The sequence below is a fragment of the Blennius ocellaris genome (genome assembly GCF_963422515.1).
Source record: "Blennius ocellaris genome assembly, chromosome: 15".
Taxonomy (NCBI): Eukaryota; Metazoa; Chordata; class Actinopteri; order Blenniiformes; family Blenniidae; genus Blennius; species Blennius ocellaris.
Genome location: NC_137664.1, coordinates 22,820,518 through 22,836,797, shown reverse-complemented (window position 1 = coordinate 22,836,797; position 16,280 = coordinate 22,820,518). Strand labels below are relative to the sequence as shown.

Here is a 16,280-nt window from a genome sequence, read left to right as displayed (position 1 = left end):
TTCTTTGTGCACAGTCACATGGTCTGGTACATTAAAATAATTCAAAGCAGCATTCGTGGAATTCAATAATGAATAGGACCTCAAGAGAGACCAGACATTGCTTTGACATTGCTATCCATAAGAAATCCTTTGTGTGTGATTATAGCTGCCTAGATCGCCACCTGAGCTGTAGAAATTACAAATTGTGAGGAAATGCCTATCGAAGAAACACAAATCCAGGTTTTAAAGTACAAAAGCAGCAGTGGTCCTTTTTAAGGATGAAATAATTGTAATGACAAGTTTATTAGAGCTGGTATAGACAGTTTTGATGATATTTCATCTCAAATACTTCTCGGTCAAATTCTGACTTTAACACTACTGGGTACTTGTACCGCAAGAATTATTGAGATTGAACTTTAATCACCAGTCATGTGTGCATTTTATATGTTTGTTTGTTTTTTTTTTACCGTGAAATATACTCAATAATTCATTGATATAACTTAATATTGTCTCACAGGCAGTGTGTCTGCTCATGTGACTTCAGGACTGCCAACTCTCATCGATCTTATTGTAAATTTGCTCTCACATGATGTTCTCCTGTCTCCAGATCAACTCTAAGTGCTTGCTTAATATATAGCTCTATAAACGGGCTGGCCGCACCACCTCTGAGGGATTTTATCAAAAAAAGAAATAGTGTGAATAATACAAGGTCAACCAGCTGGGGTGATGGTGAAATAGCATTTAGAAAGTCTTTTTTTTTTTAATAATATAGTTTTATTGTCATTGTACAGGCACAACGAAATTAAAAGACTCTTGTGGTGCACAGTCCAACAAAAAGTACAATTTATGAATATTAGATAAAAACTATAAATATAAATGGGAGAATAAAAACTGAAACACAGAGGATACGCATATAATGAGCACATATCCTTACACAAGATGTTTTAAATTCTTGAATGTTTACAGAATGTGTGTTTGACTATTAAAAGTTGCACAAACTGGAATACTTCACCAGATATCAGAGGAAACTAACAGTATAAAACATGGCTGGTTGAACTTGTGAACATTGACAACGTCGGGCACAATCAGCCAGAAATGAATGTAATTCATTTTTAATTAATCTTATTTTTATTTTTAAACACGTCATTAACACTGTATGTTTTTATTTTATCTGTGGGACAATAGAATATGAGACTTGTACTGAATTCAGTATATTTACTGCAACTTGGATAAACCTATGAGATTGTATGTTCAATAGAAAGCACTGTATCGTCCAAATAGACAAATATATAAAGAAAGAGGGACAATATAAGCGCTGGGATTTAAAAAAATAAATAAATAAAAGGACGAAAAGTGCATGAAAAAAATTATCTGAGGTTTATTAACTTCCTAAAAGTGACCAATGTGCACATGTTTATGTTTGCACATCTTTTTGGAAATGTATAAAAATATACTGTGTGTGTTTTATCCCTTTAACAACGTGTCGTTTTATTTGACTTTGTTGAAGCAGGTCCTCGGGAAAAATGGTAAATCAGGAGACGCAAGGCTCAGAAACAGGTTGTCAAGTTAAATGAATGAAAGGTACGATCGGAAACCCAACATATTTAATCGCCTGGCAGACTGATCCTGGAGAAACTGTTGTGTTTACCTCACTTCTGCTCAGCTCCGCCACACCAGCACCGGAAAAGAGTTCGTATTTTTATAAGAACTTATATACATGTCGGTATGAATAAACCTTTACAGCTCCTGTCCTGAATATTTATTAAAGAGAAGTTGGTATAAACGTACCTTTGTAGAAAGTCCGGAGGTCTGTCTTTATTAAAGTTCGTGTCATGAGCTGCAGGCTGCAATTCAAATTGTGCCTCTTGGATTTCAACCAATCAGAAGCGGTCTTTGACTTCATCCTGTATTGAGTGTAACGGCAGTCAACAACCACCGTGAGAACGACATTACCGCCATCTAGTGACCGGAGTGTGGAACGAAAGAGCAGCAGAAATCTTCTCTCGTTTCGGCATCAGTCTTCTAAATTTACTTATTTCACATCCGGCAAAAAATATAACTCAGTCATTATTATTATCCATTGAATTAATATTTTTCTAGTCAGACTTTTTCCTTTAGACTCTGACAAATAAAAGCTGAATTGTAAATGGCCAATATCAAGACTTCAAACCAAATCAGTACTGTCTTGTCAAGAAATCCCAGCATTACACTGAGCCTTATTCACTTTAAGGTGCCCCATAGGCTCCATTACAGTAAATCCAAACCCTCCAGATTCTATCCAGATAAACATGATGACAGATGTGACCATTGCTCACAGGCCCCCTGTAACCTGACACATATGTTTTAATGTCCAAAATTGACCGGTTTTGGGGGGAAATATTTCAATGCAATATCTGAAATATTAAATATTAATATACCCCCCTGCTCACATTCAGCAATATTTGGTAGAACACCAGATGGATTGTTGACAACAAACAAACAATGAACTGTTATAGCTTTCACCTCACTGATCGCACGCAGGAGGATCCTCTTTCTATGGTAGGCCTCTGCCCCCCCCCCCCCATTCACATCCTGGTGGAAGGACACCATCTCTCTTCTTAAATTGGAGAAAACCAAGATTCCCTATGCCACCGAATTAAGTGTCCCTTCCTTGTCTTCTTTTCTTTTTTTTCCTTTCTTTTCTTCATCTTATCTTTCAGTCCTCAAAAAGATTTCAATGCCTATAATTTACTGTAAATCTTATTTCTTATTTGCACTTGACAGTATGGGTCCATGTCTGTGTCGGTCTCCTCTCAACATGCACACATGGTCAGACGTGTTTATGTCGGCGGATGGACATGTGGAAGTACAACTAAATTATGTTTGAATGTAAATATCACAAAACTTATCTTGTTTGTATTTTTCACTTGAATATGCAGCTCCTGGTCATGTCTCTTCTGTTTTCATTTCTTTATTTTTTGTCCTTGTTTTATTTCATGATTAAAGAGAGGGGGGTGTTTAGATATAGGTGATGGGACAAAATGGTACATTATACAACTGTACTATTTGTTTGTCTCCTCCTGACAATAAACAAATTGAAACAAAAAGAAATCACAGCATTGGGGCCAAAAGATGAACCATGAAAAAGTGTCAAGAAAATGATTTTCGTTCCCATGTCCGGGCACTACTTTTTAAATGCATTTTTGTCCCTCATGGACTTTGGGTTAAAAGTTTTCCGCATTATATCCTGCAGTATTTTGTCACTAGCCATGAATCTATATAAGAATACATTTTAAAAATTAGAGTTCTATGGTGATGGATTCACTTGTTGTATTAATCAACATTCACTTTAGCAACACAAACCCTCTCACAAATTAACAGTTATATATTAATGATAACATTTTAGAAAAGTCTTGCTGAATTATTACCATGAAATGTGAATGTAGACCATGAAATCTGGTAAATCTGTGGAAAAAACGCTTCAACTAAAGCCATATATGAACCGTGGAGAACTACACAAACACACATCACTGTAACAGCATTGCTTGTTTGATGTTTGTTTTTGTTTTTTTTACAGTGTTTACAGGTTCAGGGTTTCATTTCTTCTTTTAACAATAGATGCTTTTGTCATTTTACAGTACATGTTTGTTTCACAGACCTCACTCTTGTTTTTTTTACACAGTAAGCTTTTATTCCTGATCAATGGACACTTTTTGGAGGATGTTTTATGGTTCATCTCCATCACTGTCAGAAACATCACCCCATGTCATTGTATATTACGTTTCCTTCAGAACATTCACACAGTGCTGGTTCCCTACAAAGCAGTGCAAGGCAGTCTTGTTGACATACATGAACATCTGTCTGGATCACATTTGCCTTGCCTGCAGGTGCAGTGGACCAACTCAGATTTGTAAATGTGGTGAGGTCAAATTGGCTTAATTCAATGATTCTTGTTCTGTTGGCAACTCCTGTATGAAAGTACAACCCACACGAGAGACTTTTCTTAAAAGACTTAAAGCAACGACTGCCACATCAGCATCAGGGCTCTTAAAATCCCACAAACATCTGGATGAGTCATCCAGCTGTGGCTGTAACACAACAAATGAGAGCATAAGGTACTACAGCAATAGTTAGTGCCTTAACCAAAAGGGGTTTTAATCATCAACAGGAGTTTGATGATCACATTGTCAAAGTAAAATATCAACTGATTCTGCATCTTGTCAAGAGTTGGTGATTAATATTGTTTAAATCACAGAAACAATAATTCCCAGACAGTTTTGACTTTAATCAAAGTGGAACTTTTCTGCTGTGTCTTTTCATTGGTGTAACATATTTTTCTCTGCAGGATCATTGAGGCTGTTGAAGGAGGAGGAGGATCCTCACTGTGTTTTCCAGAGAGGAGATCAAGGTGAGTGAAACAAACTGTGCTGTTAGTGATTCTACTCTCTTGTGCTAATATATGTTCTCTCTTCTCTCTTTGCTCTTTGGCTTCAGAGCTTCATGATGATCTCATGGACTCGAGGGTCGTTCAGACAGAATGAACCTCTGGAAGATGTCGTCTGCATCACCTGCCCTCCAGCAGCACGTCATCATGAAGATGTTGTTTCAGTGACCAGCAGGTCAGAAACCACCTCATCAGTCAGTGTGACAGTCTCTACACTACAAAAGCTGGATTTGTTGATAGGTTGGCTGACCTCCCAATAGGCATCCTGTTTCGCCTGGGTCCGCAAGATTAAATAAAGATGCACGTTTGCAAATCTTACTTCAAAAGGGTAATTTGAAAATTTATTTTGAAATGCAATTTATTTCATTTTTAATTAAGTCACAGGATAAGCAGTCTTGAAGAAGAAAATTAAACTGCAGTTTGCATGATTGATTATTAATTCAATTTATGAGTCAAAAATGCAGTTTTCATTTGAAAATTTCTGCTAATGCATTATAATTTTCAAATTTGACATTTCAAAATGTATTTTAGTTACTATTTGCTGGAGTGTCTTTTGAAAATTTTCTTTTTCATTTTAATTAAGTCACAGAATAAGAAGCCTTGTATATTATGACTCAAAAAAAGCAGTTTAATCTGAAAATGAAAAAGTATTTCTGTTACATTACAAACAGAAATTTCTAATCAATACATTTTAAATTGATTTTTATGCCACATTCCCTTCCATAGTCCATCCCTCATCATTTTCCCGTGGTTGTGAAATCATATTAAACCACTTAATTCTGACTATAATAGGGTTGCTTACTACGTATAGACGTGTGATTTTACACAGGATTTCCTTGATTAATGAGAACACATTTTATAAGCACGGGATCCATGCCTTGGTCCTTCATATTCGATAAACGTCTGCGACAGAACAACGCTGCAGCTGCACTGTGTCTTATAGTCCTGCTACTGATGATAACTGACTGTTTATGAGCTAAATCCTGTTGTGAAGCATCTTTTCACCACTTCATTAAACCACCTGCGATGCATTGAAGCAGTCACACACGCTGGCATGTCCTTGGATGGACTTTGGAAAAGGAACTGTGAAAAAAAAACCTCAACTTTGTTTTTCGACTTTTTCTGGAGTGCATTTTTTTTTTTCACATCTCTGAAAACAAAAAAAATCTCGACTTTCATTTCCAACTTTTTTGAGGCCTTTTTTTTTTTAGCCTTCTAATTTTTTTTCCCTTCTTCAGTGGCCCTGGTACTCTTCTGTAATACTCGGCCCCAGTGAAACGTAACAAAAAGATTTCTAGGTAATCCAGCATGAGTGACCGTGGAAATGGAAAACCTTTTTGCATGCAAGGAAGAAAACAGACTTTCCAGGTGTATCTTCAATTAAAATTCCCCAAATAACTTGTAGGCATTCAACATTTATTAAGTTGTGGTTTTCTTCCCATCAAAACGTCAGTGTTTTGGTGTTGGTCAGTGTTTCCATGGTGCTGACTGCAACGTGTTCTGCCATTTATTCAGTGTCCATCACGTGGACAGACTGGTCGACCACTTCCAGGGAGAGAGGCGTCACCGTGTGGCTGAGGACGCCCGTGGTACCGTGTTTATACTTGTACTGCCCCCCTCTGCCAAGACAAAGACAAGAATAACACAACGATTTGTTTGTTTCATTCAACAGAGAATACAGAGTGTGATCGTCGTTCACTTCTACCTGTGCTGCTGGATTATTCATGACAAGGAGTCTGAAGCTTTTATTTTGTACTCCAGGACTTCGAGGTGTTATAAGCACACACCCTGAGATAGACGTACATTTTAAAAAGACACAATTGTATGTATACTTGACACTATCTTAACGTATTAGTATATACATTTCATCATATATATATATATATATATATATACTGTATGTACCATGAATCGTAGAATTGTAACAGCTCTACCTTGGGATGAGTGGAGAGAAATTGTTCAATTGTATTATTTTATATTATAATGAATTAAAATGTATTTTGCTGTTTAATAACACGTTCTGGCTTCGAGACGATTAACAGCATTTCCGTAATCCCCTCCTCTGTCTCTGTCCCTTTCTGCTGATGTGTGTGACGTTAGAGGAAGGTGACCTGGCCAGCTTGGCCTTTTCAGCCTAAACTCATATTTCCATTTCTGCTAATACCTATCTGTATTATTTAATTCACGTAGGAGTCCAAGTTAATGTTGTCAGAATGAACAGAGACAAGTCTCCAACAACAGAAACTGACTCCTCTCTGAATACATGATGCAGATTAAATGACAGAACATCATTTAAATCCTCCTTCACTGTGTCCCGGGGGTCAATGTCGGTTTGAGCTGGTTCTCCTCACCAGCCTGTCCTTGGCTCCCTGCACAGCCACTATGAGAGGCATCAGGCACAAACAGGAGTCTTCAAGTGAGGTTCTGTTTTCATGAATCACTTTGTTTTTGCGTTGCTTTGTTTGAGTCGGTGACGCGTTGGCGGTGACACGTAGGCAGAGTGCACATCAGAGCACAAACTGGCCTGTCGGTGTCATGTTGCCTAGCGTGTCACAACCTGACACCAGAGCACACGTGCACGCCAAAAAACACCCCCCCAAAAAACAGTTTTACAAAACAACTGGCGCGCCGGTGGAGTATGTCAACGACAACAGAGGGTTCATCCAGGCCGGGCCGGGGCCTGCCCCCTGCTGAGACTACTGTTGCCACGTCACATATGTGGGGTACTCCCCATCCTGCCTTCATCATAACTGTACTCTCTGTGGTGAAAACATGCGACAGATTGCGGTCTGGGTACTCTTTGCCGCGCCGCACCGTTCCCTCCCATCACATTCTGTGCCGTAAAAAACAGGCTTAACATGGTGCCAAACTCCAGGAGGTCCATATGCCAGGCCTTTAGGGGGGCTGTGATTCACTCAATACACCAAAAACGCAGACGAAGACACAGAGAACAAGTTCAGGGCTTTTCCACCAGAAAGAACCAGGTTGTAGTTCAGGGCCAGTTCTTAAATGCGCACCGCCAAAGTACCGCTTTTTTAGTTTTTTTCTCCATTGTCAACAGAGCCAAGTGAGAGCCACGTCATTGCGTCACTCCAAAATGTGATATGTCACTAATTTCACCGATTAGTGCTGACAGTGCTCCTAGAAGAACGAGGAGACGGACTGCAGGGGTCCATCTTAACGCCAGCCAGAGACCAGTACATATTTCTATGGACTTCTACACATCTCCGATGGCCAGTCCGTGGGAAATTTCCAATCCAATCTGCAGAGATTTCAGATCCATGAAGCCTCGTCTGCTTCATTGTTACTGCAATGACGTGTTTCTCTGCCAGCTGCTCTGCTGTGGAAGCTAGCATTGTAGCTAACCACCTTTTCACGACATGTTGCTGTTTGGACGTATTTTACACTCAAACCACTGCAAAGCAAACATCAACGTGGATGTTTGTAAAGCCGTTGTACCGCGAGGCAGACGCTCTGCCGCCAGACGTCACCGTTTTAAAACGCCAGCTCGCTGAGGAGAACTTCACTGAAGGCTGCATCACAACAATGATGAGCTCGCTCCTCTACAGGTGATTCACACCTCCGTGAAGCTGCGTCCTCCTCCACGCTAAACTCACTGAAAATAGTCCCAATAGTTTGTGTTGCATTAGAGCTGGAAACACTGCAGTTTGTGCTGCGTTGATAAATAATGTCTCCAGGAATTAATAAAGTGATTGTGAGGTTTTAAAGATAGAACTAGTTTATTATGAGATGATGACGTCACTCAGACCCCCACATTGTCCACATGGAATAAAATACTTTGTACTGCTTCCTTTTCTCACCTTCTACTGACCTCAAGTTGTCTTTTTAGAGAAAACATGCAAACATTTCTACATTTATTACTTTGATCTCATAGTTTTCAGCAGATGTGCATCTTGCAGGTCAACACCTCCAAGCTGAGCCAAAGACGTTTTAGAATTTCCCCGCTCAGGGGCCAGTGTTAAAAAACAAACAAAATGCCACCCGTGTGGATGATTGGCCAAAACATGAAACGGCATTCTCGTGTGGACAGGCCCTTTTTTTTTTGCTGATCTGGGAAACACAATTGTCAGAGCATCCTGTTAGTAGATCACTTTTCACACCTGTATGTGTGTGTGTGTGTGTGTGTGTGTGTGTGTGTGTGTGTGTGTGTGTGTGTGTGTGTGTGTGTGTGTGTGTGTGTGTGTGTGTGTGTGTGTGTGTGTGTGGGGTTAGGGTCAGGGTTACTGGAGGAGCACAACTGTTCTCTGATGAAGGGTATGCAGGTACTGACTCACTTTTGTCCCTTCACTCCCAGTTTGTCGTAACCTCGAAGGATCTCCACCCCGGCCTCAGTGATGACACACAGGTCCACATTGCTGCCTGAACCCAAGTCGCAGAAAATCCCTGCAGCGATGGCGTCTCGGACCAGCTGCTTCCCCTCCTCCAGCTGAGAGGACACACACATCCGCAGGTTGTTAGTGATCAGGCGAGGATATCAAAATGGCAGACAGAGGAAGAGAGGTTTGTAGAAGACGTAACGTGCTGGTCATTGAATCCTCGGGAGATCTGGAATATACAGTGGTGTGAAAAAGTTTCCCCCTTCCTGATTTCTTACTTTTTTGCATGTTTTCCACACGCTTTGCCATACCACTCCCTACCGCTCTGTTCCGCTCCTGCTCTTTTTGTGCGGTGGAAACGCACAATAAATCACGTGTTACCGGCAAGCCTGTAATTATTAATCATTGATGCATCCAGATGACTCTTTTAAAAGAGGTTTGATAACAGCTGCTTTTAAAGCTTTTGAGAAAATGCTCCAGCTCAACAGTTTAAAAACGTCTTTTAAAAACTTTGTGGGCAGAATGTTGTGGGCTTGAGGTGCTGAACAAGTTCAGTTGGAGCTGCACAGCCTGCAGAGTGAAAATGAACGAGGTTGGGCAGAAGATCTTTGTGTGGAGGCACGGTGTTGCAGTCATAATGCCGAAGGTCAACTCTCTGTCTTGTCTCTGTCATTTCTTTGGGGTAAAAATCCGAGCAAGCTGCATCAGAGAACAGTTGAGGAGAGACTGATGCTTAGAGATTAGTCAGTCTGTCCACAACACAAAACAAGGTATGTGGATTATTACTTCTCAAGCAAAGCCCAAAACTTCTTCAAAAGAAAAGTCTACTAAAGTTGACTAAAAATGACAGCTGCAACTTTCAAAATGAATATTTGATTAATATTTAATTGGGCCAGAGGCCATGATTGGGCCAGGGTCCCAATCAAGACTGCTTGCAGCTTGAATTCTAATGTCTTTTCTAAATATTCTGGAAAATTAGACTTGCTGAAGAGAAATGCGTGCAGCAACAAAACATGTAAAATGGAAAACAGTACATTGTGCATTTTGATATCACGTTTGTATCTTCTTTTTTAGTAAAGCATTCATTATTTATTATAATGTTTGCAATGCATTATAATGTATTGCTTGTCGCAGGATTCATGTGGGTAATATATAGCAGTGCAGCCCTCTTCAGACAACATTTTAGTGTGCACTGTTTGTGTTCTGTTATTTCAGTTATTGCATTTTGGCTCCAGGATGTAGATTTTAGAAAATATATGCAAATTTTGAGTCTCTGATACAGTTGCAGGGTGTTTTTCACAACTTAAGATATGACTCTTTCGATCATATTTGTTCAACAAAGAGAGTGTTCTTACCTCCATGTCTGCTTTGAATCTGTCTTCAAACACTGAGGCAGCCGCAGCAGCTCCAGAACCTAAAACCACCAGCAAACACGATCTCATATCACTTTGTTTTCTAAGGGTTGCACGTTTTGTTCGGTGGGTTTGTTCCTGTTGAGAGATGAAACATGGATGCAATATCCGCTCGGACACGGGTTAGAGCATTTTCATCAAACACGCAGGAGCCGATGCAGGCGCCACATGAATACGTGCCCATGGTGAGGAACGGCAGCTTGTCGTAGGAGCCGTGTGGGTAAACGCTGTACAGGTGAGCCCCGGTCACATCCACTCCACCAACAATCAGAGAGGCTCCTACTTGACCCTGGTACCTGAACGCCACACACAAACACATCCATTTAACTTCCACCTTCACTAAGAACCGACAAAACACTAAAGCAGGATCTGGGAACAGGGATTCATGCACTCAGGAAAACGTGAGATTTCTTCTTGTTGCACACCTGATACCCTCACCTGAAAAGCATTTGTTTCAGCTGCCTGGTTACCATGGCGATGAGGGGGGGCCGTCCGGTGTTGAGCGTGTGGAGCTCCACATTGGACGCCAAGATCTGTGTGGTGATCTCCGCATCTGCAGCCACGCCGGCCCCGCAGCAGCTGCACAACGTGCACAACACACACACACACACACACACACACACACACACACACACACACACACATCAGCCAAACCTCTGCGTCCTGGATGTGACGGAGAGACCTGAAGCCATGTTCTTGCCACAATACAATAAGCGGAACTATTGAATGAATTTTAGTCACAGAAAATTCAGGACATGTTTTTGCTCAAAGCAAGTTGCAAAATAAACTTATGGCTACAAGTTTATTCCAACTTTGTCCTGCAACTGCATCGTATGAGTTCAGTCTAAAGTCTGTTGAAAACATAAGAATCACCACCAAAAAGAAATCCTCATGTACGTTACTCTTCAGGAAAGTAAGCGTATGATGATCACTATCAGCTTTTCTTTGGTTTGTTTCTTCAAAACTAACTGTTATAATGCAGTTATAATGCAATAATTATGGAACACACAATTCTAATGACATGTTTTGTTGAGGCAACTAGAACTATGTGTGGATTACTATGAAACAACAGGGTTGTTAATGAATGAATTAACTTTGTTTTGAATGTATGTCTTCTCAATCAAATAATTAATCAAGTCAATAGAATGTGTTGCTACATGTAAAGAAGATTGTGAATAATTTTGAAAAGCTTGGAAAAATCCAGTGAAACTTTTGACCTATTCAGATATTATTTCAAGAATGATTTGTGAAATAAGATGTTTTTGTCAGTTTTACACTTCAATATTTCTTAAAAATTACATTTATATAAAATGTAAGTGTTTTTTGAAACTGAATGAGCATGAACATAAAAAAAGCAGATGTTGAAATATTGTTTAACAACACCCAAGAGGTGAAATTCTCCATTTCTGAAAATATCAATGAAGAGTTGAAGCTTCACATGTGAATGGCCTCTGATGGAGGTGAAATGACTAAACACATCCTTCTACTTGAGAGGTGGTGGAGGACATGACCTCTTGTCTCCGGCCTCTTTGTCCCCTCTTGGCGAACTAGAAGTGTCCCAGATGGGGTTGTGATTGAAGGTATTTTAAGGACAAACACATCAAAGGAAGGTATTATAAATTGTGAGTGAAGCAGAGCTGCCAGATCTCTCAAATGAAGAGTGAAGGTCATGCTAAAAACTATGGAATCAAACAAGGACATGCACTTTTGCTCAGCCACCTTGGGAAAAAAACAACTTTATACACTAGTCCTACAAATAGAAAAAATCTATTCTGTTAAACAGGATCATAGTGAAGCCTTTCTTGCCGTTTCATAGTGGAAATCCAGTTTTACTCACTAGATCTTTGGAGCAATGTAGTGAATCTTCATACAGTTTTTGTCAGCGACCACCATGTCGTCTGTAGCTCTGGTGTCCGCTCCCAGGATCACTCCACCCTGGAAACAAAGCACACAAACACAGGGTAGTAGTGTCTCCCTTCACCTCCACTTCAGCTCATTTTCATGAGAAAATATCCACGTGATAATTCCATAACCAATAAACCCTTCCTTGCCGTATTTCACAGCCACACGCTTCAACCAGGAAGTAAGTGTTTTCAGCTTATTATGTACACAATCTATTTCAAAGTAGTGTTTCAGATATATGGCTTATTCCAGAATACACGTGAGCTTCAGTGGTTGACTGACAACGACCAGTCTGTACACGTCTGTGGGTGGAAATGCTGAACATCGCCTCACTTTGAACACAATGGCAGCGATGGTGGTTCCTGTCTTTCGGGCTCTAGGAGATTTGTAACCCATTTCGGACAAATCGGACTCCAACACCGCATTCCTGATTAAAAAGCACACAAAAACAAAGACAAAAACGGACATATCAGTGTTATTTTCATGCAACCTGACCATCAACTGATGCTGTCAAGTACGTCTATGTAGAGCAACAGTGTCTTCATCAGTAGAAATGCAGTTTCTTTACCTGCGGCTGTTTTCAAAAGAAAATCCTTTGTAAAGCTGGTTGCAGGGATTCAAACTGTGAAACATTTTCACTGAAGATTAAACACGCTCTTTTAAAAAGCTCAGTCACACTGTGTTTCAGTGCTTTTCAACCTTTTACTTTTACTTTCACTTATTCAGCGCAAGCCAAATGTCCTGATCCTGCTCTCACTCACCCCTCCCTTCCTGAGAGTCTTCTCTCCTCCCCTCCTGTGTTCCCCTTAGCTCCGCCCCTCTGCTCTCCTGCTTCCTCCTCCTGGTCACAGCTGTTTGCTATTGTCAGTAGTGTGTGGATTTAGTTCCCCTCTCTTGTATGGGGTTATATTTGTGCCAAAATTCTGAGCGAGCGATGGGAAAATTTGAGCGCAAAAAAATAAATTGTGCAAGCGCACTAATAGCATTTTGAGGAAATATTTAAATTGCGCAAAGACAAACTTGAGATTGTGCGCTCAAAAATGATTTGTGCGCAGGAAAACAGAAATAAGGAAAACTATAGATAATGATCCTGGATTACAACATGTTTTCCCTCGCAGTTTGTTTTCCCTCTTCTTCTTCTTTTTCTTCTTCGTTGGTTATGAGGCACTTCCAGAATCCGAAGTAACCAATCAGAGTTCAACACCCGCCCCAAATTTCTGTGATTGGTGGACAACCGTGTCTGTCACATTTGGGCTTTGCACATTTTGAGCTAGCGCACAGCAGGACTTGAGCGGACGTGGAGAGATTTGAGCGAGCAAGAGAGAGAGAGAGAGAGAGAGAGAGAGAGAGAGAGGTTGAGCGCAGAGGAGGAATCTGAGCGCAGAAATAATTTTTGAGCGCGCAATCTCAAGTTTGTCTTTGCGCAATTTAAGTATTTCCTCAAAATGCTTTTAGTGTGCTTGCACAATAAATTTTTTGGCGCTCAAATTTTCCATAGCTCGCTCAGAATTTTGGCACAAATATAACCCCGTACTCTTGTAGCTCTGGTTGCCAGTTCATCTGCGTTCTCACACCATTTGTACCCGCCATTTTTTCCCTTGTGTTGCCTTCGTGTATTTTCGACCCTCTGCCTGCCCGACTTCGCCTCCTGGATTTCCTCCTCAATCGCCTGTACTGGTTTTGACCTTGGACTGCCTGACTTGGCTTCTGCTGTGGTTTTATAATAAACACTTTTGAACTGAGCTTCTTGTCTGCCGTGCAATTGAGTTCACAAACCCTGACACCGAACCTCCCGGCTCTCCTCTGTAAAAAATATCCTGAATCACAAACTCGTTTTGTATAGTTATTTTTGTAATCAAAAACCCTTGACGTTATTTATTCCTCCAGAGACACAACATGATCTAATGCAAGGAGCTTGTAAAGGTTCATGTTCCAGCTTGTGTTTTTTCTCTTGCTTATGTCTGATTGCTGCTCCTGACCCTGATGTGTTTCACCTGCCTGACCATGTGAGTGTTGTCTCATCACCTGGGCCCTGCTCCAGGAAGCAGGTTATGTTAAAAACTCAGAGCATGTTAACCCTGAAATGAGGGAAACTCAGAGGTTTCCCTTCCAGAAAGAGAGCTGAATTAAGCTCAGGGTCAGTCACCACGGTAACAGACTGTGAACTGAACCTGCTGGCTAGCAGGTTTAGTAGAGGAAACCCTGAGTTTCTACTGTCTCCTCCCACCTGATGCAGGTTTAGAAGAGGAAACCCTGAGTTTCTACTGTCTCCTCCCACCTGATGCAGGTTTAGTAGAGGAAACCCTGAGTTTCCACTGTCTCCTCCCACCTGATGCAGGTTTAGAAGAGGAAACCCTGAGTTTCTACTGTCTCCTCCCACCTGATGCAGGCTTAGTAGAGGAAATCCTGAGTTTCTACTGTCTCCTCCCACCTGATGCAGGTTTAGTAGAGGAAACCCTGAGTTTCTACTGTCTCCTCCCACCTGATGCAGGTTTAGTAGAGGAAACCCTGAGTTTCTACTGTCTCCTTCCACCTGAAGCAGGTTTAGTAGAGGAAACCCTGAGTTTCTACTGTCTCCTTCCACCTGAAGCAGGTTTAGTAGAGGAAACCCTGAGTTTCTACTGTCTCCTTCCACCTGAAGCAGGTTTAGTAGAGGAAACCCTGAGTTTCTACTGTCTCCTTCCACCTGAAGCAGGTTTAGTAGAGGAAACCCTGAGTTTCTACTGTCTCCTTCCACCTGATGCAGGTTTAGTAGAGGAAACCCTGAGTTTCTACTGTCTCCTTCCACCTGAAGCAGGTTTAGTAGAGGAAACCCTGAGTTTCTACCGGCTCCTCCCACCTGAAGCAGGTTTAGTAGAGGAAACCCTGAGTTTCTACTGTCTACATCATCTACGAGAAATGGATTGTCTGTTATTTTCAAACCCGTTCGATGTCGAGGCAGAAATAATTTGAGATAACTTATGTTGCAAAAGAGTCAGATTTGAAGGTTTTTTTTGTGTGTGACTGTATTCCTTCCTTCCAGAATGACCCATGTTTCACATCAGAGCACATTTGATGCTCAGTATTAAATGTTTTTTTTAATGGTATTTTTCTTTGTAATACTGGTAAAGCAACAGTGTGTAGAGCAGTTAGAGAATCTCCATCGTGCTGAAACAAGTGTTTTTTTTTTTTTTTGGGTGGGGCGGTTGTGTGTTATATAAATAAAGGTGTGTGTGTGTGTGTGTTTTATTAATGTATTGAGTGTTGATGTACATATTGTTACATTTTAAATGACTCCACGATAATAAAAATGTCTAAACACTGTTAATCTACTCGGTAGAATATTAACAGAGGACGAGTTCCAACAACATTTTGTTACTGGTTTAAATTATTACTACTTGAAATGGCTTCTGTACATTTTTTTTTTTTTAGAATTTAACAGCCTACATCAATTTAAATACTAAAATTAAAATCAAAATGAGGCACAATCAGAGCATATATACATATAAGCCTTTTTATTGTGAAAGATGTTTTTATATTTCATTCGTAGCTGCTTCCAAGTTGCCTTCCTCTTGTTTGATTGCACCTAAATGAAATTCAGATTTGACCTTATTTATTATTTCTACCTGTCTGCAGTGATCTTAAGTTAAATGTTAAGTCAGTGGTGTAATGCTTTCAAACTTATGCGTTGACTCTGGCAGCAGTTTTCTCCCAGTCGTCTCTCTGCTGCGGCAGCGCAGCGACATTTTAACGACTGAATAACTGGGTTTTTGGTCCGTTGCCATGGTGACCGGTGGTCTCAGGGCTCCGTTGATGATGGCTCTTTACTGTGGTTGTGCAGGCTTACCTCAGAGTTGATTGAACTAATTCAGATCAGCTGTTCTGGAACCGGAAACTGAATTTCCCATCTCAGACAGAATATCAGGGATAGAATTTGTTGAACCTCCTCCCTGGAATACCCCTCTGGTGGCTTCAGTATAAACTGGGCTTATCTTCTTGCATTTTTTAAAATGATGAACATTTAAAAATGTTAAATACATTTTCTTTTTTAATTTGTCATTTAAAAATCTTTAATTTTTTTATTTTTAAATGTCGTGGTCGTCAGGTCGTCCTGTATGTTGCAAAGCAAAAAAAAAAAAATATATATATATATTGTTTTCCTTAGCTGCCGAATGGGACAAGGGGGGAAAAAAAAGTACAGCTACTTTGATAAAATTTCACAAGTAAAAGTACGAGTCTAAAAATGTA

The 16,280-nt window shown here is 40.4% G+C and overlaps 1 protein-coding gene across 1 annotated transcript; it reads right to left on the bottom strand.

The window, feature by feature from the left end:
• Positions 1 to 5,834: 5,834 nt before the first annotated feature.
• On the bottom strand, positions 5,835 to 12,760 carry psmb10 (proteasome 20S subunit beta 10). Its single transcript, XM_080510391.1, has 8 exons — positions 12,622 to 12,760; positions 12,387 to 12,480; positions 11,989 to 12,086; positions 10,590 to 10,730; positions 10,332 to 10,447; positions 10,095 to 10,153; positions 8,698 to 8,849; positions 5,835 to 6,021 (listed from the first exon to the last, which is right to left on the bottom strand). The coding sequence occupies exons 1-8, from the start codon at positions 12,684 to 12,686 to the stop codon at positions 5,910 to 5,912; spliced, it is 837 nt and encodes a 278-aa protein (XP_080366517.1). The 5' UTR covers positions 12,687 to 12,760; the 3' UTR covers positions 5,835 to 5,909.
• Positions 12,761 to 16,280: the final 3,520 nt, after the last annotated feature.

Bases quoted from the DNA above. Each gene is read 5' to 3' on its own strand.
- psmb10 (XM_080510391.1), bottom strand. From the start codon at position 12,686: ATGTTTCACAGTTTGAATCCCTGCAACCAGCTTTACAAAGGATTTTCT. The intron at 10,448-10,589 runs GTGAGGGTATCA...TGTGGCGTTCAG, and splicing joins CTGAAACAAATGCTTTTCAG to GTACCAGGGTCAAGTAGGAG. The intron at 10,154-10,331 runs GCACGTATTCAT...TGGTGGTTTTAG, and splicing joins GCTGCCGTTCCTCACCATGG to GTTCTGGAGCTGCTGCGGCT.